The 26,146-nt window shown below is 38.6% G+C and overlaps 1 protein-coding gene across 5 annotated transcripts in view; it reads left to right on the top strand.

The window, feature by feature from the left end:
- Positions 1-25,733, top strand: part of PKHD1L1 (PKHD1 like 1) — a 150,364-nt gene extending 124,631 nt beyond the window's left edge. Inside the window, exons 68-79 of one of the 5 annotated variants that reach the window (XR_011543146.1) lie at positions 1,979-2,144; positions 4,976-5,208; positions 5,459-5,626; positions 8,123-8,280; positions 10,445-10,580; positions 13,467-13,811; positions 18,208-18,359; positions 18,759-18,905; positions 19,249-19,402; positions 22,936-23,190; positions 24,791-24,951; positions 25,523-25,733. Coding sequence is in view for 3 of the 5 variants with exons in the window: in XM_070630830.1 (XP_070486931.1) it covers positions 1,979-2,144; positions 4,976-5,208; positions 5,459-5,626; positions 8,123-8,280; positions 10,445-10,580; positions 13,467-13,811; positions 18,208-18,359; positions 18,759-18,905; positions 19,249-19,402; positions 22,936-23,190; positions 25,523-25,533 (1,925 nt within the window). In the remaining 2 variants the exon portion in view is untranslated. Of the gene's footprint in view, positions 1-1,978; positions 2,145-4,975; positions 5,209-5,458; positions 5,627-8,122; positions 8,281-10,444; positions 10,581-13,466; positions 13,812-18,207; positions 18,360-18,758; positions 18,906-19,248; positions 19,403-22,935; positions 23,191-24,790; positions 24,952-25,522 lie in introns of those variants that run through there. The other 4 variants (XR_011543147.1, XM_070630830.1, XM_070630832.1 and 1 more) reach the window with 4 other exon arrangements.
- The last annotated feature ends 413 nt before the right edge of the window (positions 25,734-26,146 follow it).

Here is a 26,146-nt window from a genome sequence, read left to right on the forward strand (position 1 = left end):
AGCCCCAGTGGGTCATACAAGTGCAGACATAGTCCTCCCTGCCTCTGTTATGTGGTAGCACCCCTTCCTCTGCATAGTGATCAGGCTCAATTACCCCTGACAAATGGTATATGCTGACAAGGAGCCCAAAGGACCATGAGTGACCATAGCTTTATGTTTGCTGGATTTCTTACTATATTCTCTGGTAGAAACACTCCTACTTTGAGAACCATGACCTCCAGACTCATAGAACCTAAAATTAGATGATTGGAAACACAAGTTTTCAAAGTGGATTTCTAGGGGTGTTGTTGAACAAGGTTATTCTTCCTCCCATCCTGCATCAATACCCATATTTTCTATATTTTGGGAATTCAGCACCATTTAATAGCTGTTGGTTTTAGATGAATAATATATTCTTGCAGGTTGTCATCTCCAAAGCTGGCACCTCGGCTGTGCCTTCAAGAGACTATTCCACCAGTCTATTAGGCTGACAGTTTCCAGATGCTGCAGTATAGGGCTGTGATGTGCACACTGCTGAACCTCGTTTGCTAAAAGTGTGTTCTTTGGTTCAGGGTGATGGCATGCAGGATCCTGTTAGATCACTCTGTGAGCCCTAGGGTGGTGGTGCCAACCGAGTCCCTGTAAGTAGAAAAGGGAAAACTATACCAGGAATGGGAATTAATCCCAATCAGGATAAATTGTTACCCTTTCCAGAGTAGAAGAAATCCGACATAATCAATTTTAATTCAATTTACTATTTGGTTTCCTGAGGAATGGTAGTGTACCGGAAATTCAGCTTTGGTCTCTGTGTCTGGCCAGCAAGTCAGATCAGACGTTGTGCAGTGAAGCAGCTTCATGAACTTTGGAAGTCGCTCCCCTTAGTTTTCCCCCCTTGAGGCAAGAGGGCCTTCTGTATCCGTTACCAGTGAGACATGGCTACTCCTTTGTGGTGGTGTTGAGGAGGGCATAATCTCTCGAGAGAGGGAGTTGTCAAGTGGTCAAGGGCATTTCTCCAGAGAAGGCAACTGTGAGTGGTTAGCAGCCAACACTTACAGGAGCTAGAGATGGGTACACTGGACCGGTAAAGGAGAGTGTACAGGGTACAAACAGCATCTGCTCTGTGGTATTTTATTAATTCTCATCTACAGGTTCATATTCATGCATATACAGTATCTTCTTGGGAGAAAATGTAATCAAGCAGGGTAGTACATAGCACATACTGATTTTAAGAATTTTTGGAGTCACCTTTTGCTTTTTTCTATTTTGAGTTATTGAATTTTAAGCACAAAGGTGATTAAGTTTTCAAATCCAGTCAATTCTATCATTTGGCCACACGATATGTGCAATGAAGCCAAGAGAATAATAGTGTTTCAGTTAGCCTTTGTTGCCTCACAAACTATCCCCAAAATTTAGAGGCTTGAAACAACCATTCATTAGCTCATGATTCTGTGGATTGGCAATTTGGGCTTATTCAGCTGGTTGGTTCTTCTGCTGGTCTCACCTGGGAGTATTCCTTGGGCTGTCGTCACTTTACAGGATGGCTAGGGGCTGGTTAGTCTAGGACAGTGTCATTTCCATATCTGGCTATTGGTGCTAGCCATTGGCTGGGGTCACGGGGAGGATTGAGCCACTTGTCTCCTAGGCTAATTCACATGCTGAAAGTCATGGAATTTCCCAAGAACACTGGGAGAGAGTGAGCCCTAATACGCAAGCACCTTTCAGATCTGTTTATACCACAATTACTCTTGTCCCATTGTCCAAAGCAAATCAGAAAGAAAATATGCCAAGCCCAGAGAATATATGAGAGAGGCCTACTCACTGGTGTTAATATAGGGAGGCAACAATCTACCGCAAATAGTGGTGGACTTACCTGCCACATAAGGTAAAAGCTCCATGTTCAAGGCAGTGTTAAATGATGTGTTTGGTGAAATATGAAATGAAACTGATTTTACCACTTTCTCTATAGAAAATAATTGTTTTTCTATCATTTATGTTTTAGATTCAACATTTGTTGGATTTAAAAATGTTTGTTCAGGTGAAACTAATGTGGTATTCATTACTAACCCTTTAAATGAGGATTTACAGCATCCAATCCATGTGAAGAACATACAGCTGGTTGATACTATGGAACAATCAAAAATATTTATACATAGGCCTGATGTAAGGTAAAATATATGAAAACTCAGTCTTTGCTTTCTTGTCATTGTAGTTTTCCATTATTTTCTTCCCCTGCCATAGATCTGATTTCCATATTAAAGTAACTGTTCATTTCGTTAAAATTTTAATCAACATTATGAAAATTAAGACTAATATATTTGTGTTTTCAGTTAAGTTGAAGAAGCTAGGCCTTAATATGTATGTTTTTTTATACTTTTTTTCGTGCATCATAAATAATACCATCATTAATCATAAAAGATAGAGACTGGGTCAGCAGTGTGTTGTACATTAATATCTCTCAATCTATAGTCATTCAGAGTAAGAGACATCTTTATCATTTCTTCCCTTTTGCTCACCTCTTTTGTTTCCTGTTGCTTCTCAAATATCTTATCATGTGCACCCCAACATGTAGCTGGAAATTAATTGTCAGTCATTATAATCACTGGGACTGAGAATATGTAGAAACTTAGAACAGTGATTTTGTCAATCACAAAAGTCAGCTGGTGTCAGAATATTTCCAGAAGCTGAGCCACTTCGATTCTAAGTCTTAAAAGAATATAGCCAATAACTGCTGCTCCTCCTAAGAGGTGCAGACCAGGAATTTAGATGTAAGACAACACTGGAGGAAGGAAATTTTCTATTAGAGATCTTTGACAATTTTCACTATGGGGAGAAGACAAGGAATAATCCTGATTAATTAGATAGACGTCTCTTTAGAAAAAATGCAATGTTTCGTAAATAGTTTGATTTCATCTGATTTTGTTTTGCTGACAACCCTGCACCTCCTCCTTTGACTGTTAAACTGCAAACTTCTTTGGCTCAGTAGAGCCTTTCCCCGCTAGAAAGTTACTAGCTCCTATTTAGTTATCATTGACTCTTTCAGCTTTGATATGTAATTTTAATATCTAGGTCATGAAGAAAATATTACACTTTAAGATATAGTGTCCTTGAGTTCTGTGCTTGTATGGGATACTGTTGGCACTCTCCCAGATCCCTTTTACTAGGCAGTTCACCAGTCCCCAGATTTTTTAAATGTTGGCCAATAATAACCTATTTTCCAGAAAATTGCTCTTAGCCAAACAGGAATAGCTGTGGGAGGTTGAGGCTCTCCTTACATCACTTCCTTGCAGTCCATGGAAAATAACTAATTTATACAGGAGTACAAAATGCTGGCTTCCTTGTCTCTAGATGGGAACAACTCTGGGCAATTCGTGATCCTGTGGTACCAGACTGAAGCCAGTCTACAGGCCATAGTCATCTCCCTGTTCTTTCCCTTGCCCTAAATGGCCCTCTCCTTCCTTTTTGAGAAGATTCCCTCAGTAACTCACTTGAACAAAAATCCACAGCTCAGGCTCTGTTTCTTTGGAACCTGAAATAAGACAAAGCCCTGAGCCATAATATAAGAGTACCAGTAGGCACTCACAGACTTGCTCACAGAAGCACTCTGCACATATTTGAACACAAAGAACACAGGCACTACAAAATATGTATTCAAATCATCTCCAAAACTAATATGGTATAGAAGAGATAACTTATAGCTTCATGTGTCCCTTATAGCAACAGGGAGAGAGATGGTGAATACTATCCAGCAGATCTGAGCTTTCCACTATTGTTTGCTGCTGTAACTCTGGAATAAATTATATTTTCCTATAGTGTATATCATGATACAGTAGAAGTATGCTGTATACCATACATACTATACAATGTGTAGTACATTGCAAATTATTATATGCAGCTATTTTATTCTTATATGTAGCTATTTTATTATTATAACCAGTTAAAAATCAACACTCTAGGTGGCTCAGGATGAAGGTAGAACACCTTCTTTGGCTGAACAGCATGATGAATTTATAGTATTTTATCTCTTACAATTTGAATATCTACAGAATGGTTACTAAAATATGCAGCCTAAAAGCCATAATCCAAGTATATCTGTTTGTCTATACACAGGCAAGTCTTTAAGAATATGTATTATTCTACAATTGATGAAGAGTGTAAAAGTTGGAGATAAGAAGATGAAGGGGACTGAACTTTTATTAAGCATTTAGATTATTTTATAGTAAGCATGCAATATTTTTATAGTTTTTACAGACCCGTAGAAAAAGAGAAGGAAAGGGGGCCAGCCCTGTGGCTGAGTGGTTAAGGTCACGCGCTCTGCTTCGGTGGCCCAGGGTTCACCAGTTGGGATCCTGGGCTAGGACCTACACACCACTTATCAAACCATGCTGTGGCAACATCCCACATAGAAGAATTAGAATGACTTACACTAGGATATACTACTATGTACTGGGGCTTTGGGGAGAGGAAAAAAAAAAGAGGAAGATGGGCAACAGATGTTAGCTCAAGGCTAGTCTTCCTCACCAAAAAGCATACCTTAAAAAATAATAATAAAATAAAAATAAAAGAGTGGATGCAGTTTTTTTTAAAGAGAGAGAAGGAAGGGAGAAAATATAAAGACTTCCCTGCCAACACAGGGATTTTTTCTGTCCTGCACAACAGAGTAAGTGGTCACCTGCTCTACAGGGCAATGTTGGTATATTGTGAGGAATGCACAAATGCGAGCTCTGTCATTCAACACAATATGAAATAACAAAATGAAATTCTAATTTAAATCCCACAGGTATAACTTGTCCTTTTGAAATGTTAATGAATTCGTAATAACAGACCAAATCAACACAATGTAAAACAGACCTCATTACAATGCTAATTACATATGCTACTTGGTCCTACTTTGAATCCTTTCAGAAATGATATGATTCAGTCAATCAATTCTTTTCGGATAGAAACAGGAGAGGGATATTAAATCTAAGTGTTCATATATTTCGCCTTTTCTCCACAGTAAGGTGAATCCATCTGATTGTGTAGACATGGTTTGTGATGCCAAAAGGAAATCTTTTCTTAGAGATATGGATGGTTCCTTTCTGGGGAATTCTGGTTCGGTGATACCTCAAGCAGAATATGAATGGAATGGAAATAGCCAGTTTGGAATTGGAGACTATAGAATTCCTAAGGTGATGCTCACATTCCCAAATGGAAGTAGAATTCCTGTCACTGAGAAAGCACCTTATAAAGGTTCGTTGGATCTTATTCTGTTTGTCCTCAAGTTCATGAAACTTCTATTTTTTATTGTTTTTATTTTTATTTAAAAAAATTGTTTTAATGATTGCTGCACTCAATCTTTTATTTTTAATGATTGATGTGCTCAATCAGTAGCTTATGTTTTCTATTTATTAATCTTACATAACAAGAAAAAGGTAGTATGTGGATGCTTTTGCAAAGAGATTCTTTTTCATTGCTAAGATGTATATACTTTTGTTTCTAGGAATTATTAGAGATTCAACCTGTAAATACATTCCAGAATGGCAGAGCTATCGGTGCTTTGGGATGGAATATGCAATGATGGTTATTGAAAGCCTGGATTCTGACACGGAAACTCGAAGACTCTCACCCGTGGCTATAATGAGCAATGGTTATGTTGATCTCATTAATGGTAGGTGTTCAATGTAAACAAACTAGAGTTACTCAAAGCATTTGCTCTTCATTACTTGAATGGAGATAGCTCGTCAGTTATTTGTCACATAAAACTAGCAAACATCAGGACTTCTTTGCCTTCTGTTTGTAAGAAAGATCTATGTGCAGCAGAGAGACTTGACTCCTCGGCAGTCCCCCATATGAGAAAGCCAGGACAGTTATTCAAAATAGACCATTAGAAGGAGAGGAGGAGGAAAGTATTCCTTCAGTGATCTTTGTATCTATAGTAATGAGGTGGCATAAATATTTTTAAGAAAAAAAATGAGTGATCCATAAAGACAATTTGTCTTACAGAAATTAAAAAACTGATCATGTGATATTTGGAATACTTGAGAACGAGTATTCTCAGCCTACTTGTTTTTCATTTTCATTAATTCTTGGAAGACAATCTTGAAACAACGTTTTGTTTTGTTTTTCATTCCTGATTCCTTGGACTGTCAAGAATATCTCGCCCAGCTCCAGAGTCCTAGGTTCCTTCCATTCTGGTCATTGGTAGCTCTAGTACAAACGGAAGGCAGTGGTCTCCATGAGGGTTCAGATCGGCTTAGAAGTCCAGGACTTTTTGAATAAATAAGATAAACTTGTAAAGTCTACTGAAAACAGAGGGCAGGAACTCGTTGTATATCCCTGAAATGGCACTGAGGACTTGAGGATTAGTCCCTGAGGAGGCTTAAAAGTCTTTCAAGTGCTGAAGGGGCACGTAACCTGGAGCAGAAAGATTTCTATTGCCCTGGCAGTGTCATAACGCATACTGACATATTCTAAGATTCAACAAAATGGCCAATATGCCACAAAAACATTCATTTTTAAAAACGTGTTAGAAGAAAATGAGCTAAATCGGGGTGTCCCAAAATTGCATGATTTTAAGTCTCTTTCCACTTCTCTTGCCTCACTATGCCATCTGCCTGGTTTCTAAGACCTGCAATCCACCCAATTTCAAATGCTGCCTTTCAGATCTTACAAAGCAGAGAGAATGTGGGAAGAATTTTAGACCAATCAATGAATAATGGAGATGTTTTCAAACTGCTCTGTTTTATATGGTGGAGAAAAATTTCATTCTGTTTATTTTTACATTTTCCTTTTCTGAAAGACAATACAAGTTTCCCATTTACAATAGTGACGTGACATTTATCTTTAAAATAAATTTGAATTTTAAAAAGTCATTGTCAATATAAATAAAAGTCTTAAGTAAATGATAACAGCAGGGCAAAAATTAGGAAGGTGTTAGAAGAATTACTGAGGCTTGGGGTGCACTACACTAGGTGGGAAAAAAATTCCCAAGGTGAAAGTTATTGGATACCACTAAAGTTTCCCTTTACACTTTAATATTCAATTCTATTTATTTTTAAAATACGGCTTTCGTCACTCTAAATTTTTCATTTTATACATAGAAATTTCTTTCTATTTGTTTTCAAACCCCACAAAGAAAATGTATTTAAAAGCAGGACTTATATTTTGGATGCTAAGGGAAAGGTTATGCTCTACTTGAGCTTCAGAAGTTTATATTGATTTGAAGTTCATTTATAAATATTGATAATAATTCCGAGTAAGCCAGGAAATTGAGCAAAGCTAATGAATAAATACATCAAGAAAATTCATCATTCCATGTCTCACTCAATGTTGTATATGTGTAGTCCCAGCCACTTTAAAACTGAACGGAAATAGAGAAGTTTGCTACAGAAATCACGTTACACCTGTTCTGGAAGTGTCTGGATTCAAGTAGAAAAGCATCCACCATCTTTTGGCTTTGTAGAGGCTTTAATGGAATGTTATTTCCCAGATTGCTTCAGTTCATTAATGATGATGACCTTCCAATAGAACATATAATCACAGTCTTTAACAAAAATTTATTAAAATAAAAAAGGAAGGAAGATTAAAGACAATAAAACACAAATTTAAGAGTTTATTGAATTTACAAAGTGAGTAAGTGAAAGAAAGAATGAATGAATCAATAATTCAGGCATACAAGTGTCCATGTTTTCCAAGTTCAGGCTCTCCTTTTAACAAATTAACTCTGTTACAGCATATTTCTCAGCAAAGAATCTGAGAAAGTTGGTTCCCCACCCAAACTCACATTTGATAGGTAGGAGAGAGAATCAAGCATTTTCTTCCTCACCATGTGACCTGGGCTTAAATATTATTATTAAAGTACAGAAACATGTAAATCTACTATTTCTTTCAATGACCTTCCAGTACAAATCCTCAGCACACTAATTTACGCTTCTTACCTGAGCAGTGTAAAAGCAAAGGGACTGCGGAGGACTTGCTTCCCTGACTTCCTTTTTAAGCCAAGGTTTGAGAAATACCTTAGATCACTGGTTGACGGGTGGGTGGACAATGGCTATAAATGCTGGACTTGACCCCTGCAATTTACTTTTAATACAGTTACTCTTCAGACTTTGCACTAATAACATTCATAATACGGAACATGAACTTTCATTTTGTGTGGCTGTAGGCCCCCAGGATCATGGCTGGTGTTCCGGATACACATGCCAGAGAAGACTGTCCCTATTTCATAGCATCGTGGCTCTGAACAACTCTTATGAAGTTTACTTCACTGGCACCAGTCCTCAGAATCTTCGACTGATGTTGCTTAATGTTGACCATAACAAGGTAAGGCAAGATAGAAATAATTTCTTAAGAGTTCTCGGTGTTGATTGTTTACGTATATTTCTATCTGCTAAGGACTTGATCTCCTCCCCTGTTCTCTCAAACATCGTGAGCCTCACAGCTCAATTTCAAGGACCAGCAGGGTATTACTGAAAATACTATTAGTCCGGAAGGTTTCATCAGCCTGAGAGCACGGATGAGTACCAAACCCCTCTCCCTCATATGCACTCGATTGTGCTGCTCTGTGTCTGAGGTGTGACAGCGAGGCCTATGATTTGTTTGATCAGCAAGCAAACCTGAACTCTCACATAAAATAGTGACATCTAAAACTGGCCACTTGGAATTATATATTCATTCTTCCATGCTGCTGTTATATTCATATGTCAGAAATACACCTTTGGAATTTACTTCAGAAATCAAGCAAGTTATCTAAAATATCTTCAATAATGTCAAATCCTTGTACAAACTGAATTCAGCTGGGATGATTAAATTTATATGTACTTTGTCAGTGGGAAAAGAGTATGAGGTTAAGCAGTAGTCTTGTAATATAGATTTTTCTTTTCTAAGAGTGTGAGACTTGAAAGTCCCAGAGGGTTAGGAACGTGCAGAAAGGATGCTGATAAGATGGAGCAGAGAGAGGAGTAATGAAAGGAGACCCTGCCCATTCTCAGGTGATAACAGTTCCATCTTTTCAGTTGCCCAAGATAAAACCTTGGAACCATTCTTGATTCCTCTCTTTCTCTCACATTCCTCATCTAATCCAGCAGCAAATCCTGTTAAAATCTCCCTTCAAAATATCCAGAATCTGACCACTTCTCACCACCTCCAGTGCTACCATCCAGTTTGAGCCAACATTCTCTCTCTCTGGATTAAGGCAATCGCCTCCCAACTCCTCCTCCTGCCCTACCTTCCCACCCTCTACTGTCTATTCTCACCTCAGTAGCAACAGAGATACCCTCAAAATATGTCATATCAGATCACTCCTTTGTCCCAGACTCTGCGATAATTTCCCTATTGGTCTTTGTACAGAGCCAGAATCCTCACAATGGCCTACAAAGCCCCGTGAGAATCTCCCCCATCCCTTAGCTCTCTGACCTATTCTACTCCTCCAGCCACACTGGGCTCCGTGCTGTTCCTCAGCACACTACACATGCTGCCACGTGGGCTTATGTCTCACATGTTGAGTCTGCCTGGAACATACTACCCCAGGTGGCTGCCTCATCTCCTCAACTCCCATTCTCTCGATTGGCCTCCCCTTCTCGCTTGGCTCTCCCACTTATTCGTACCCTGATCTACCTTTTCTTTTTTCCATAGCACTTACCACCTTCTAACATGCTTCATCCTTTACTTTTCATTATTTCTATTATTCATTGCCTCTCTTCTCACTCCAGAATGTAAGCTCAAATAGGGCAGGGACTGTTGAGAGCTTCTAGAATAGTGTCTGGCTCAGATAGGCACTGGATGTTTTAATGAAAGAGAGTATTTTTAATTTTAAAATTAAGAATGATAACTACAAAGTCATGTGACTGATAATATTCTGAGCCTCTGTAGACAATCTCAAAAGAGGATTCCAAAACTATGTATAGCTTATTAGACCCTTCTTAACTCCTCCTTGCCCTTTGTGCAATAGCCAGTCTTCTTACTGTGATTATATCTGATAGCATGAAATGGGGAGAATATAAACATGAAAAGTGAGCAAAATGGAATCAGAGAGGATAGTTATTTTGACTGATTTTTATCAGTCTTACTACCAAATTTTTCTCAGAGATAAGCATTTTTTTCAACATTAAGTTGTGTGATTGCATTATGAGCATTGCTGAATTCCCCATTTCCTCCTACCCTGGAGTTGAAGGTCTGTATTTCAGATAACTTTGTTATCTTTTGAAGGAACACTTTCTTTGATTTACAGATACTGTTCTAATAATTTCTTTCTTACATTACACTTTTCTGCTGAGAATCATCGATTAAGAGAAGTTGTGACATCTATATGAATGGTTGAATGTGAGTCTATGTAAAAATTTTAGCTCAACATTTATCTTAAATCCATATAACTTAGTTTTAATTTTTTACAGAAGGTATATATAGTTGAAGACATTTTTTAAGTGCTAAATTCTAAATATTCTGTTTCACTATTCTCTTAACACACAGAAATGTTTATTTTTAACAGGCTGTTCTGGTAGGAATTTTTTTCCCCACACTTCAGCGTTTGGATGTCTATGTGAACAACACATTGGTCTGCCCCAAAAATACAGTGTGGAATTCCCAACAGAAACACTGTGAACTTAACAGACATCTGCATACAGGTATTTCCTCAGAAAAATACAGTACACACAGTCTATGTACTTAATTAGGTATAAAATTCTTTGTAATGTTTCATTATTATTTTTAGTTCCATAGCCATTGACAAATGCAAGAGAAAATAGGTTGTTAGCCATAATCCACCAAAGACTAAGATGTGTTCATCTGTAACATGTGTGTCCTGAAAGATCACTCCTGATGGAACTCTCACCCACCTGCACACATGCAGACACAAGGTTTTGTGTATGATGGATGTTCGTTTGCCCCCTGAGAACGTGTACATTCTACACATTTAGTTCAGTTATTCCTATGGAATACAGGGGAGATTTTGCTTAGAAATTTTATCCTATTTCTGCTTTACTTCTGTTTCAAAGAGGTCAAGCCTAAATTCATTGGCAATCACCAGAAGTATTGCCAAGAAAGCTAGTATAACATCAGCTGAACACCATGAAGTAAATATGATAAAGTAAACTCTGGATTTAAAGGAAATATATGGAAGAGACTAAACTTAGCCACTTACTAATATTTGAAAAACCAGGATTTATCACCACTCATTGAAGTCTTTTGGTTAAACCGGGTAGTGATAAGGTCAATACATTCCATTCCACATGTGCTACTTACTATCATTTTTAGATGTGCCTCATAATCTTAGGTAATAATTGCATAAATGTGTACTGTAGGTCATAATATAAGCTAGACATGAGAGTATGAATGGATAACCCATTTTCATTACCATCTATGGAGGAAGTCCTATTTCTGTTAATAATATGTCTAGCTAATGTTTCCAGAGACATTACTATGCGTCAAGCACTGTTCTAAGTGCTTTGTATATTATAAATCATTGTTACCATAGCCTAATAATAATGCTATGAGGTAGGCACAGATGCATAAAGTGAGACATGAGACACAAGGAGGGGAAGTAATTTGCCAAGGTCTCTGTCTTAGCTCAGGCTTCCATAACAAAATGCCATAAACTGGTGGCTTACAAACAGAAATTTATTTTCTCACAGTTCTGGAGGCTGTGGGTACAAGATCAGGGTGCCACATGATTTGGGAGAACACAGTTCAGTCCCTGGCAATATCAAAGCTGGTAAGGGCAGAGCAAGGACTAGAACACACGGTCTAGCTCTAGGACCCAGGCGCTTAACCATCATGATATGTTGCCTCCTTATAGCTAAGAAAGTCAGTGTTACCTCTTTTTATATACAAATTGTTGCACATATTTACGGCTTAATTTTCATAGAATTTAACTCTTTTTTAAAACAGCTCTTTTGGTACTAAGTACTCTATCATTCAAGACAGGAAAATAAAAACTCTCTCAACAGCCAGAATTTAATACAGGGAATTGGTTACAGAGGTGTCGAAGGGCTGAAAAACAGTATCACCATTGCCCTCTTATAGATTTTTTCTCTTTTTTTTTTTTCTTTTGAGAAAAATTAGCCCTGAGCTAACATCTGCTGCCAATCCTCCTCTTTTTGCTGAGGAAGACTGACCCTGAGCTAACATCCGTGCCCATCTTCCTCTACTTTATATGTGGGACGCCTACCACAGCATGGCTTGCCAAGTGGCGCCATGTCCACACCGGGATCCAAACCAGCGAACCCCGGGCCGCCAAAGCGGAACGTGCCAACTTAACCACTGCACCACCAGGCCAGGCCCAGATTCTTTTTTTTCTGATATAGCATTGCTTTTAAATGAACACTTTGCTTTGGCACTTGGAATGCAAAATAATATCCCTGTATTATGAATCTATACATACTGTTTTCAATTACTCAAACTGTTTTATTATTATTTATGTCTCTGCTTCCTTCCATTACTGTGAAGACATGGAAAGTTACCTAAGATAAATGGTGTGTGCACCTCTAAAAGTAGCTTGAGAGCAGCTTCCATTTATAACTCAAAAGCACTTTCTTCAGATTCACAGAATGTTTAAACCAAATTGCATCTAGAACTTATACTAGTAGATATTAAAGAAATATATAGTAATAATGAAATGGCTTCTTAATGCCATTGCCATGAATGTCTATTATATTCATAAGAAATCCCTCTTTCTAAAATTTTACTTTCTTGTTCTTAGTAAGCCTTACTCTGAAATGTGGGGAGAAACTGCACGTCTCATTCCAGTGCTGTTATACAATTCAGCCTTTGTCTGGGCTCAATATGTATTAGTGGATTTATTACCGCTTAGACATTGTTGATACTCTGCCATAAAATCGTGCATATATATTCATTCATTTTATATATAATAACCTCAATCACCTTTACAAAATTCAGTTCCCTAGTAGAATTTGTTTTGCATTAACCAAAGATTTTTCAGGCTGAAACGTAAACCTTTTTCATTGATATAAGATCCTTCTGGGATGTTTTAATATATGCTTCATTTGTATTACATACTTTCGTCCTTGGTAAAAACAGAAGCACAGAATTGTAGATACTCCTTAGCATTTGTATACAGCGCTGCATAAAGTAGATGGCTATTAAAGTTAAATTTACGTTTTTAAATTACCAAATGCCTTTGGTCAAGGCTTTGAAATTCTCAGCATGTAAATAACCTTACAAGTACAATATGGCTCCTGGGTTCATAATTAGATTTTGTCATTTATACTATGCCTAAAGCTAATTGTTTTTTAAAATAAATTTAATGTATAAATTTATTGTTTGGTATTAATGGTATTATTAATTATTAATGGTGTTATTTAAAGATTGACTTTAATTTTGCATGTCAGTTCTATAAATGTTTTTGTTTTTAATATGCATTCTTTCCTATGAAAGAATAATAATGTTGAACTTTTTCAGAATTTCCTAAATTTAAACAAATATTAAATACTACATGGTAATTGTGATAATATAAATATGTTTAACTGCGCTGTTTTGGCTTTTTTCCTTCATAGAGCACTTCCTTCCTAAGCTGAATTCCACTGTCCTTGGTGAAAACTACTTTGATAGAACCTACCAGATGCTGTACCTTTTGGTTAAAGGAACTATACCTGTTGAAATCCACACCACTGCAGTCATATTTGTTTCTTTCCAATTACCTGCTGTAACAGAAGATGACTTTTATAGCTCTCCTAATCTGGTTAGAAATCTCGCCTTGTTCCTAAAGATACCAAGTGACAAAATCCGTGTCAGCAAAATCATACGAGGGGAGCGTCTGCGGAGGAAGAGATCCATGGCACTCACAGTTGAGTTGGAGATTGGAGATCCTCCCCTTCAGTTCATAAGCAATGACACCACAGGTATGAAAAGTAGATATTTGAAATAGCAGAACATAATTACTGAATCCACATCCACAAATTACCCTATCAGGGCCTGGTAACCTGGCCTCAGGAATTCCCACCAACCCCACATCCTGAACCCTGTAAGGGCCTAGAAACCCTTTTCCTGCTTCTGTAATCCCAAACTATTTTGGAATTTTGAAGGAACTGCAGCCTCTTTTTTGTGATTGAAGCAATTAATAAATTCAACAAAAGGATTTGACGTAATATAAAAAACCTGAGAGGTGACCTAAGGAAGTGATCTTATAGCTGAAAGATTAATCATGAAAAGAGTTGGTCAATGAAAAGAGGAGGGTAAGGATGTTCAAGGCTGAGGAAATAGTTGGTGAGAATTTGGTGCATTAGAAGAACTGGAAAAGGTCCAGTAGGTCCACAGTGGACGGAACCAGGAAGGGCAGGCTGCTGGACATGAGGTTGAGAAGTACACAAGTGCTAGATCGGAGGAAACCAAAAGAAGCTCTCCTCTTTGTAAGCTAACAGGAGGACTGTGGATTTTCCTAAAGAAAAGAATAGACCCTCGCAGATTCTGAGCAGCGGAGTGGTGGGTTAGATTTTGGTAGTCAAGTCACCAATTTACCCTAACAATTGCAAATATGCAAGAATGTGCTCTATCTTTAATTCCTGCGGCTGACCTAATCAGCCTCCTCAGCAATCACCCCTTTCTCTGTCCTTCATTCCCCATACTCCCATTTCCTAGGTATCAGAGATAAAAATAAACTCAGCTGTCCCATCAGAGGTATCTTTGCTGCTTTAAATTATTTCCTTAGAGTAACTCAGTTTGGGCATTTGGGTAAATGTTCAGCTTTTCAGATTTTCTTCCTCTCTGTCAGCCCAAGTTGGTAGCTGAATACCAAGGGGGCTTTTCTGACCTCAGACCCTTATGTTGCCCTCTTGTCTTCATAGTCTCTGCTACAGGGTGGGTGATCTCTGCTCTGCACAGCCGCTCTTGAGGTGTAACTGAACTTTCCCGGCCTCCTGGCATGAAAACCATCCCCAGCTGCTAAGTCCCAACCATGCCATCATCTCCAGCGGTGAAGCACAGGTCTTACCCAGGCAAACTCCTCCCCAAGAAGATGAGACCTGAGTCTCTGTCAGAGGAAGATTACCATCCAGCTAATGAAGCTTAAGCTTCAAGGCCCTTCACTTTGTGGGGACCTGAAAATGGCCACCCCAAGATATGTCTCTTTGGCATGAGGATTATTTGAGGCTGATTGCTTTTGATAAACAGGGACAGGGAAGGAGGCTCTGAAGAGTGGAACTTGCTTGCCCTTTGTTAGGAGATATTTACATTTGTAAGGTAAATCTCTATCTTTAAAGGTGCCTCCCTCTCTGTACCAGGAAGAAAGGAGATGACCTTCTCTCTAGAAACTCTTAATCAATGGGGAAGGCAAGGATTTAAATCTGCATTTTGTTTACTGTACTTGTGTGGTAATCTCCCATGATCGACTCCCCCTCCCAACCTTGGCATTTCTTTAAGGATTAAGCATCTTTCCTTAGGCTAGGAACTGATTGCTGCGCTCACCTGTGACCACCCAGCTCAAGACAATAGACTTGCCTCCTGCTGTGTCCATCAAGCACTGTGCTGACAGGGCAATCTTGTGACTATTGTGGGAGGGACATTTCAATCATATGTAAAACACCCTGTTTCAGGGTATATAACCACTCTGTGCACCCCACTCCTTCGGTGCCCTTTCTTCCTTCCGGAAGAAAGACCCCGGGCCATGGTTCCTCATAAAGCTTTGTTTAATTTTCTCTTGCTATTCTGTCTCTTGTGCATTTAATTCATTCTCTGGCCAGACGAACCCACTTTGGATAGAGGAAATGTCTTCCTCCCCTACAACTTGTACAAGTCCTGGGAGGGGCTTTAACTTTCAAGGCTGTGGGAGAAGGGTCCATTTAGTAATGTGGTCACATTCACTGTTATTATAAAAGTTGCAAAAATAAGACTTTTTCACATTCCTTTTCTTAAAGAAAGTCTCCAAACTGTTTAAATTTCAGACTCAGAGAATGCAAATCTGCCCTATCTCTGTCCAGCATATTTTTCATTAAACTCCCAGGCTCTCTTGTAAACCTGGTACTGGGTGAAGTTCTCATCTTCTGCCACTAGGGGTCATCACTCATTTCCCCAGGAGGTTTGCTTCTCAGTGTTGACCGTATGCACCCGCCACAATTCCTAGCTGGAATCCACCAGTTAGGCAGCCAAAAGGTTCTTCCCTTGTGGGTATAAGCCTTTGGAAAGTCTTGCGTGAGTGGTGGGAGGTGCCAATCAACTCTTGTTGTTGAAGGAAACAAGAAGCACAGGCTTGTGTTGTTACCAGATCTTCCACGGTGTTCTCTGCCCAGTCATAGGTTACTTTCCTTCCTCAGCCCTGTATTTCCTTATACTTAACAAGGTTAGGGCTTTGGACTCAATGTAGTCTGTTAATTTAGTCTAGGAGTTGTAGTGGGTCCATGGTACATATACAGATTGCTCACCGACTCTTAGAAATCCCTGGTAAGCCTTTACATGTAGCAGAGTCCAGTATTTACTACACCAGCCACCCAGATGTCCAAAGAAACTGGGGTTTATTTCCTATATGTGATCAAAATTTCCTCACACACAACCTCTTCCACCCTCCTATCCCCTTTAAGCAGTTTTATCTTGTTAGTGAAATTTATCCAGATAGGTATAATACAGTCTAAGAACATGGAGATAGGGGCAGGGGGAGGGACAGGCTAATGGCCTGCTTCCCAGACACGGACTGGGATTGGGTTTCAAATCTCAAGGAAAGCCCTACAACTTTGGCATGGTGCAATTTCATAGCAAAATATGGGGAAGTGGCAAGAAAGATGTGCATGTAGTAATACTTCTGGCTCCCCACAGCCTTTATTCACACTACTAGTGTCAGGATATCCAGAAGTTCCCAGATGTTCTAGAAAGGGCTTACTTAAGTACTGGGGGACCTGTGGATAAGCAGAGCCCAGTCAGGAATAAGAGCTCTTCAAGTTAAGGTCTTTGGTTTCTACGTGGCAGGCAGCGGAAATGGATGCCTTCACATGTCAGTCAGAGAGAACCTGTTAACAATTCAGACAGGTCAGACGTGCCACTCTGCCAAAAACCAGTGAGAACAAGTCGTAATAGTAATGTATGGATATGAAGCACCTTTGTATTGCTACAACTAGGTCACGTGAGCCCTCATACCTGGGAAGCCATCTTGGAGAAGGGCCGGTAGAGGAAGTAGGGAGAGAAGGAGGAATCTGAAAGACTGAGCATTTATCCAAGAGAGTCTGAGTCAACCAAAAGAAACCTTTAAACTGACAGGGACTGAAATTCCTTAAGCCTGTGATTTTCAACATGTTTGTGAGACCCACTGCCCTAGGATATTGCCTTCTTCCTGGTTTAGCCGTAATGGAAGAAACGCAATGACTGGAGTCCTCAAGGCAGGACTCTGCATATAGAAGGTGCTGGGTACCTAGGAACAAGGGGTTGGCTAGGCCTACACTCTACCAAAATGATATCCTGGTTACAGTTCTTTAAAAGATCACTCTGCCTACAGTGTATAGAATGGAGTGGAAAGGGGAGAGAATGGATACAAGAAAGCCAGTTTAAAAGCTGTTTTAGTAACTCTGCTGATGACAGCTTTGACTAGGATTTTGACAGTGGGAACAGAGAGATATAGAAATTGGTACTTGATTATATGCTGTGGGGGAGAGGTGAAGTAGAAGAATCAAGCAAAAGTACCAGACTTCTGACAAAGAGATGAATAGAGGTACCACTTAATAAGGTAAGGAGCATTATGGGAGCAATAGGTTTAAGAGGACCTTCAAGCTAGAAAAAGAGAATAGAAACTACCCATAGTGTTAAAATTAACCTTGAAAATCGTCAATGTCCAGAACAAGTAATAATCTGTGAGTAATTTGATGTTGACTTCAGCAACTTATTAACATAACATTGTATAGATTTGGTGATGCTAATTTTCCTTCTAGTCCAAAATTAACACTCTATTTTTTAAAAACGGTATGTGGTGATAGACTTGCATGATGGTGCTTCACTTCTAAACAAAGAATGGCATGGGGAAGTATTAAATTAAGTTATGTATTTTTCCACACTATGCTTTCATTCATTTTTCTTGTATCTATTTTATCTACCTTTGTTTTTCTGTTCATTCTAGCTTAAAAGTATATTCTACTGCATTCTTCATTTTCCTAACCTCATTAATATGACTTTGTCATGTTTAGCTCATGTGCTTTTAGAAAACTGTAGAATTCTATTATGTGGTTGGAGCAGTGCAGACAAAAACTAAAGTGAAAAGCTCTCGAGTGTTCTCACAATTCTGGATTCTTATAATTCACGTGTTATGATACTGTTTTTCCATAGGTCAGATGCAATTATCTGAACTCCAAGAAATTGCTGGTTCTCTTGGACAAGCTGTAATTTCAGGAAAAACCAGTAGTATCCTTGGGTTTAATATCTCTTCCATGTCTATTACGGATCCTATCCCCAGCCCAAGTGATCCTGGCTGGATTAAGGTAAGAAAAGGCAAGTTAAAAAATACATCTTTACTATTTAAAAATTTTTTGCTTATTTCTTATTTTAACCCTCTTTTATTTCAATATAATAATTTAGAGAGCATGTCTTTCTAATGTATTGTTGACTTTTTTATGGTATCACTAAAAGGATAAAGTAGTTGAAAAAGGAGCATATCTTCTAAAAGATTATTTAGTGGTATAAAATGTGCTTTGCTTTGAATATTTATAACAATGCTTCATGAATTTCATGTAGAGGAAATATTGTAATAATATGAACTTCACATATTGAACATATTTTTGAATAAACAATGAATATTACACTTCGTCTGGCTAAGATGACTTTGCTACTGAATGTAGTTTATTATGTGAAAACCACTGCACACTCATGTCCCATCACAGGTGACTGCCCAACCAGTTGAGAGGTTTGCTTTTCCTGTTCACCACGTGGCTTTCGTGTCCTCGCTCTGGGTGATCACTCAGCCGGTGGCAGAACAGCTAGGACAGCCATTTTCTCAGCAGCCTTCAGTAAAGGCAGTAGATTCTGATGTAAGTTATAACTCAAAGCTTTATTTAAGTGAAGGAATTAAGCCATAAATTTGGGAGGATGAGCCAACATCACTAGTCCTGGTACGCTGGCAACCTGAGGATTGCACTGCCCCTTAGAAGTTGGACTAATACCCAGGGATATCATCTTTTACTGTTTTAAAAATGTTCCTTTTCGATGGACTTGCTTCACTGCCCATAGTTTGTGAACTCTTTGTGTAAGAAAAGGAGCTTCTGCAGATTTTAAGTTTGTACTGAGGCATTTTTAAAAAATTAAGTTTCACATATTTAAAAAGAAAAGCATGGAAATAGGACAATTATAATTCTCTACAATTTTTTTCTTTAGGGTAATTGTGTATCAGTTGGGATTACTTCACTGACTTTGAAGGCCATACTAAAGGACTCCAATAACAACCAAATCAGTGGTCTTGGTGGAAATACAACAATTCCATTTAGCAGCTGTTGGGCCAACTACACAGACCTTACTCTTCTTAGAATAGGTAAGTGTACCACTTGGGATGCTCACATGTATATGGCATAACTCCAGTTGGTAAATTGGGACAATTAACAAAGCATTCTATAATACTCTGGTCAATAAATTACAGAAATCAGAACACTATACTCTGCCTTGTTCCAGAAAACATTTAGTTTAGCTTACAAAAATATACTTAGTATGCAAAACAAAATAGAAAACAAAATAAGCAATTAAGGAAGTTAAAACAGGTCATTTGAGGATATACATAAAAATTCTATCATGATTCATATTTTTTATCCATTTGTGTATTTTTCTAAATTTTCACTAAATATGTATTACATTTATACTAAGAAAAATTAATATATAAATTTTCATCTTAAAGAAAAGAAAGGATAAGATAGGCTCATATAATTTTAATGCCCCATGCAGGAGTTCAGAGTTGGGCTGGAAAGTGGGTTCTAGTCTTTCTGAAAGTCAATGCAAAGGAGGAAACATACGCGTTATCATGATTTCACAGTGCCCATCAGATAAACAACCAGTTGCTGTGGAGAATTAGAACTTGCTCTGAGATCAAAACAAATGTCTCTTATGAGTTCTCATAAAGAATATTCAATGAATCTTTACTGACATCTTCAACATTATTACAGAAAATACAGTCATAACTTCCACAGTGATATTTCTTACATTCTCTCCATATAGGTTGATGGCATAACTCCAATTGGTAAAAGGCTTTCTACTGAGGCCAAAATGATGTGTCCAAAGAACAGAGCGCCAATCTCTATTGGTGACGGATTGTAGAGTAACTGAAAGAAAGAAATGGATAAACTTCCTATACTTGAGATAGGCTTCTATTAATCTGTTTACCTCCAGTTGGACCCATTTAAGGCCTTTATAGGCCTTAACTTCTGAAAAGTTATATAGTGGCCCTCCCCACTTCTTACCACTGTTCCCTCAAACACACACATATACACACTAAAGGTCAGAATAAAAGTAAAAATAAAGAGAAAATAAGTAAAAGAAATTACAATAGTCTGATTTTTCATATTAACTAAATATCAAAAACTAAAATCATTCCAAAAGAATTCTTTTCCATATTTTTTGTTTCCTCTTGCTTTGATGATGCCCTCCATAGATAAGTTTGGTCTGCCTACTGGGCAGTAATATTTCAACCTAGTGTTTCATGAGAATCAAATGGCAATGAGTTCAACATTGTGCTCTTGGATAAGTACCTAGAGTGTCCTACAAGCTTGTTGGTCAAGGGCAGAGCCAAATTCTTTAGCCGTCAGCAGAAATGATAGTAGGGACCCTTTTATGGGAAGTGAGGCACCTGACAAGAACTCTACCTGAAGAGAAGGTTGCCTACCTCGCCATGAAAGTGGACCCAAGAGGTGCCCAGTGGCAAACACCCAACCTGGCGATCAAGGTCTTCAAACTACCATTTACAAATAGCAATGTTCCAAAGTAACCAGGATCACGGGAGTGCTGAAGCAATAATATAGGTTTTGGCATTTTATTGTGATAACAAAATAGCACTCTCCTTTTATATAGCAAATTTTCTTTCAGAGTTCAAAGCTTCCCTTTGAGTGTCTATCTGATCTGCTATGGAGAGGAGCCATTGCCTCTAACTTCTTGCTTGCTTGCTTGCTTACTGTCTTGCTTTCTTTTTTCATCAAGGGTGGGGTCTCAGTTCCCTGGTTATACATAGTAAGGAAGGCCAAGTACAGTCGTCTCTTCATTATCTTTAGCCAGTTTGTAGATTAACCACTGTAAAACTGTAATAACAGAGCACTTGGGAGAAAATTAACACAGCATCTGTCTTACAACTCTTTCTAGTAGGTACCCCCACAATTACTGCAATGTGGGAAATCCCCTTGCAGATTAGACTGTAGCCTAACAGCGTGGCAGCATGTCCCCTTCTACTTGTAGCTCGTAAAGAGCAAAGCAGGGGCCAGATGGGTAGAGGCGGTCCGGGTGGTGGTTTGTAACGCAGAAAATGAGGATGTGAGAATTAGGTGAGAAAAGAGTGGAAGAGGAACAAAGTAAACAGCTGAGACTCCATCTTTGAGCAACCTGGACAAAAATAGTATTTCTAGTGGATAATAATATTTGGGACATGTTTATCTAACAATGTATGTGATATTTAGTGCTTGTTTCAGTTTCTATTGCTACATAACAATCCAGCCCCAAATCGAATGGCTTAAAACAACAACCATTTCATTTGCTCACAGTAGTGTGGGTTGGGAATTTGGGCAAGGGTGGCTCATCTCTGCTCCATGAGGTCTGAGCCTTCGGCTGGGATGGCTTGGTTGGAGTCAGACCCCTAAGGCTGTGATTCTAGAGTTTGGCTGGTTTCTTCAGATCTCCTCCATAGAGTGGCCTCTCCTCGAGGGTAGCTTGGATTTCCTCATAACACTACAGGAGAAAAAAAACAAAAAACAGCCTAAATTCTTTATACATCAAAATCATTAGGAAAAAATATACCTGCCACAAAAATTTAATTTTTTCAAACTGAGAAAGGGAAAGACTTAAATACACCATTGTCATGAATTGTAACAGTGGTAGAAAGTCTATAGAACAATGCCCATCCATCTTGAAAGTTATGGAATGCATCACTATTGTTTGTGAAAGCACAATGTGGTCAAGATCTAATTATATTCTCTCCCTGAAAAAGAAAGGGAGAATGAAAACAGGAATTATCTTTTAAAAGTGATAATAGAAAAAAAAACAGAGAAAGGAAAATTTACAAGGTTGTACAAGTATTGCAAACTCTGCTCTGTGTGGTAACCGCTATTAATGATAGCAGTAGTCCCAGAAGAAATTACATCAAGAAAAATATTTTGGTTATCTCATATTCAAAACAGTGGGAGAATTACCATGTGGATTAAAAAATGTTTGGATGAGCTTTTTATGTTTCACTCTCTAAACTTATCTGACAAGTCATTCTTCAAGTTTGTCTACCTGGGCTAAGAAGAAAGGAAGGGTCACACTCATGTAACACAAAAATAGCATATGACTAAAATCAAATGTGGAGAACAGTTCAAAATTGTTGATTCTAAGAGGAGGGCATATGGGTGTTTGTTGTAGTATTCTTCCAACTCTTCTGTATGTTTGAAATTTTTTAAAATAAAAAGTTCAGTATCCATCCCCCGCCCCCACGCCCAACTAAGGCTGAGACTTCTTCACTCCTCAGTCAAATATACAGGGATGAAGTGGAGATTCAGCACCTTCTTTTCCCTTCCCTGTTGTCTCTCATTTCAAACAGCCTCTCTCCAGTCCCAGGCCCTAGGAAGGCATTTCTGAGAAGCAGGTACTGATGCTACAGAAAGAAAATCTACCCAGAGTTCCCCTGTTCATAGTTGATGGGCATATTGAACTCTTCTAATTCTGAGACACTCTCTACACTTGTGCCTACTTAAACTGATTCATTTGACTCAATTTCTAAAAATACTCCAGTTAGGAATTACACAACATTTTTAAGTCAATGAAACCCAACTGGAAGTGTATGAAAACAAACAAATAATAAAAGGAAGTCAAACACTATGATGATTTTTTTTCTAGGAAAAAATTATAAGATTGAATTTATACTGAATAATGTTGTTCGAGTGGAATCCATGACCTTCAGCCTTCCAGTGCAGTCTGTCTCCAGTGGTAGCAGTGGCAGTGGCAGCAGCAGCAGTGGCAGTGGCAGCAGCAAAGCATCAACTGTGGGCACAGCTGCCCAAATAATGACCACAATAATCAGCTGTCTGATGGGAAGAGTGTTGCTCTTAGAAATATTTATGGCTGCCATTTTGATTTTGAATGTAAATCTAGGTAAGCATGATTCATTTTTTCTATAATATATGTCTCCACACACTGAGGTACCAGTAAATGTTTACCAAATAAAGACACTGCACAACACTTGTGCATGACACCACTAGGGGCACAAAGACACAGTATCAATCATTGAGAAAGTAATATCTTCTATGGTAGAAGCAAGACAACCCTACTGGAGATGTTATTCACATTACGTGGTGGCATATAAGAACGTGGGGAATGAGATATGCAGGTAATTTTCAGGATCTATTTCAGTTACAAGAGGCATAAGCTCAGCTCAAATTGTTTTAGGCAGTAAGGTGAACTCATTAATTGAGAAGTCCAGAAGTAGTCTGATTTCTGCCACAACTAGACCCAAGGCCTCAAGTGACATCATCCAAAACCAGTGTCTCTCCATCTCTTGGCTCCATTCTCCTCGGAAGTAAATTCAGTCTCAGGCAGACTCTCCACCAACACCCCCAACCCCATGGCAAAGGTACCACCAGCATCTTCATGTTTACATTCTACCGGCCAAGAAGCTAACGCAAAAAGAGCAAACCACTTTCCCAGCACTTCCAACAAAAGTCCCAAAGCTATGTCATTGACTTGGCTTGGGTCACATGCCCATTCCTGAAGCAATCACTATGGGATGCTGTGTTTTGATTATCCTGGCCCAGGTGCCATGGAGTGAGGTGCTGAGAATGGTGGAGGTGTGGTTTCACAAAAGGAAATCAAAGTACTGGTACCAAAAGTGGCAGGCAAACAAAGAAAGTGGATATCAGGGAGATTAATAGGAAGGACAGGTCCCCATGGGCTAGAATGATTACAGACAACTGTTGATGTCACCATATCAGCAGCACTTTACAGAAGGGATTATAATAAGTGAAGCTGTGGATGGAAGTGGAGGGAAAGGTGTTCCAGAACAGGGACTTGATAGGAGCAAAGAGAAAAGTGGGAGTGACAAAAGACACCTTCAACTAGACATGTTCAGCACAGAACTCCTCATCATCCCCTTCCAAATGTGCTTCTCCTCCTGCTACCCTATCTCAATTAATGCCAGGCTGATACTTCTTAGACTTCTCCCTTTCCTTCAGGCTCCGCGCCCCTTCCGGTGCCCCGGGGCATCTATGTCTAACCATAATGCCTCCTATCTGTCCCTCCTTTAAAGTCTTGCTGCTCCACTTAACTGTTTTACTTCTCACTTGACCTATCACAGTAACCTCCTGACTTCCCTCTTTCCAAACTCTACATTTACTTCTCCTCTCTCTTGTTCTCCATTTGCATTTTATTTATACCATTATTATAGCCCTTTCTGTAGTGAGCTTGAATTGTAATATTCAAATCTGTCTTCCTCACTAAATTGTAAGCACTTAGAAGATAAGACCCTTAAAAAAAGGAGTTAGGAAGAATTTGAGGTGGAGTAATAGTTTAGAAATACACTGAAGTATTTCAAGTAGTAGGGCCAAGACTAGATTTTAAATTTAAATATAAATAAGGTCAGGATCTAGGGACACAGGAAGGCTGGTTCTGGGAGTAGCAGAAGAAACTAGAGGCTGGGGCTTTAGGAACAGCAATCAAACAGGAAGGAATAATCCTTTCTCCCCCCTCCCCCCCCCAGGGCAGAAATTAATTAGGAGCCAGCTGTCAAAGAGGAAGCTTGGTTTGAAGAAATCCAGCCCTGGCCTCTTATAGCTGACTGGGTGGCTTATCAACAACAGAAATTGATTTCTCACAATTCCAAAGGCTGAAAGGATGAGATCAGGGTGGCAGCATGGTCAGGTGAGGGCCCACTCCCAGTCACACACTTCTTGCTGTATCCTAACGTGGCAGAAGGGGCTAGGGAGCTCTGTGGAGTCTCTTTTGTATGGGACTGATCCCATTCATGAGAGCTCCACCCTCACAACCTAAGCACCTCTCAAAGGCACCATCTCCTAATATCATCACATTGGGCATTAGGTTTTCAACTTATGAATTTGGGGGGCACATATTCAGACTATAGCAACCATTAGTGAGATGAATTGCTGGTTTTTTATAACTCCGCATTCTGAATGAACAATATTCTACTTTCGAGAGAGTCATGAAGTTCCCCTAAATAGAATGACAAAACTTGAATCTAAAAAACATAATGTATAAGCAACACTATTCTCTCTCCACAATTCCACAAAAAGAGTGCATTATTGATTCTAACATTAAATTGGTAAACTTTGAAATATTAATTTTTACATACAACTTTTGCCCTATTAACCATACTATGAGATATTAGAAAAGTTAAAATTAATAAAACATATTTTAAATCACACTATACGTTACCACTACTTTAAAAAAAATTCATATTGTTTTCACTTTTCAGGAAGCAACTGAGTGCTGTTCCGAAGAACAGGCTGAAAACGAGAATACAAGAACTGCTTATTTATGAGCTATTTTGTTGCACAACAAGAAAAAGCCTATAGCATTTTCAAGAAAATATGCTAAAAATATTTTTATAATATATAAAATGTACTAATTAGCTTTAATCACAGAAATCAAATTTCTTCAAAATATAAATTTCTTTTGATTCCTTATCTGTGTATGGTCTTATTTCATTTAAAAAATATTTTAGAAATCTTTGATTTGGAAGCAGATATGCCACCTCCAAGTTGCTATTCCTACAAATCACAGACTCCTTTAAATAGTTAAAAGAGCTTGTCTAGTTTTGACTTAACCTCTTTAGATCAGATTGGAAGCATTCTGAATTTTTGTATGTACTGAGAGATCTTATTACTGAACACAAACACAGGTTCATTTACCCATCGCCTAGAAGGGCCAGAAACTGGAAATGCCAGACTTGTGGCAAAGAAAGAGGTTTACTATTATTGAAAGCTAGCCAGATGAGGACCTGGGAGCTAGAACTTAGATCCACTTCCTCAAAGGGAAAAAGGTACAGGTTTTTATCTTATAAAAGGTAGTGGATTTCTGGGCCTGCCAAACACTGGCC

Source organism: Equus przewalskii, chromosome 8 (assembly GCF_037783145.1).
Source record: "Equus przewalskii isolate Varuska chromosome 8, EquPr2, whole genome shotgun sequence".
Classification (NCBI taxonomy): domain Eukaryota; kingdom Metazoa; phylum Chordata; class Mammalia; order Perissodactyla; family Equidae; genus Equus; species Equus przewalskii.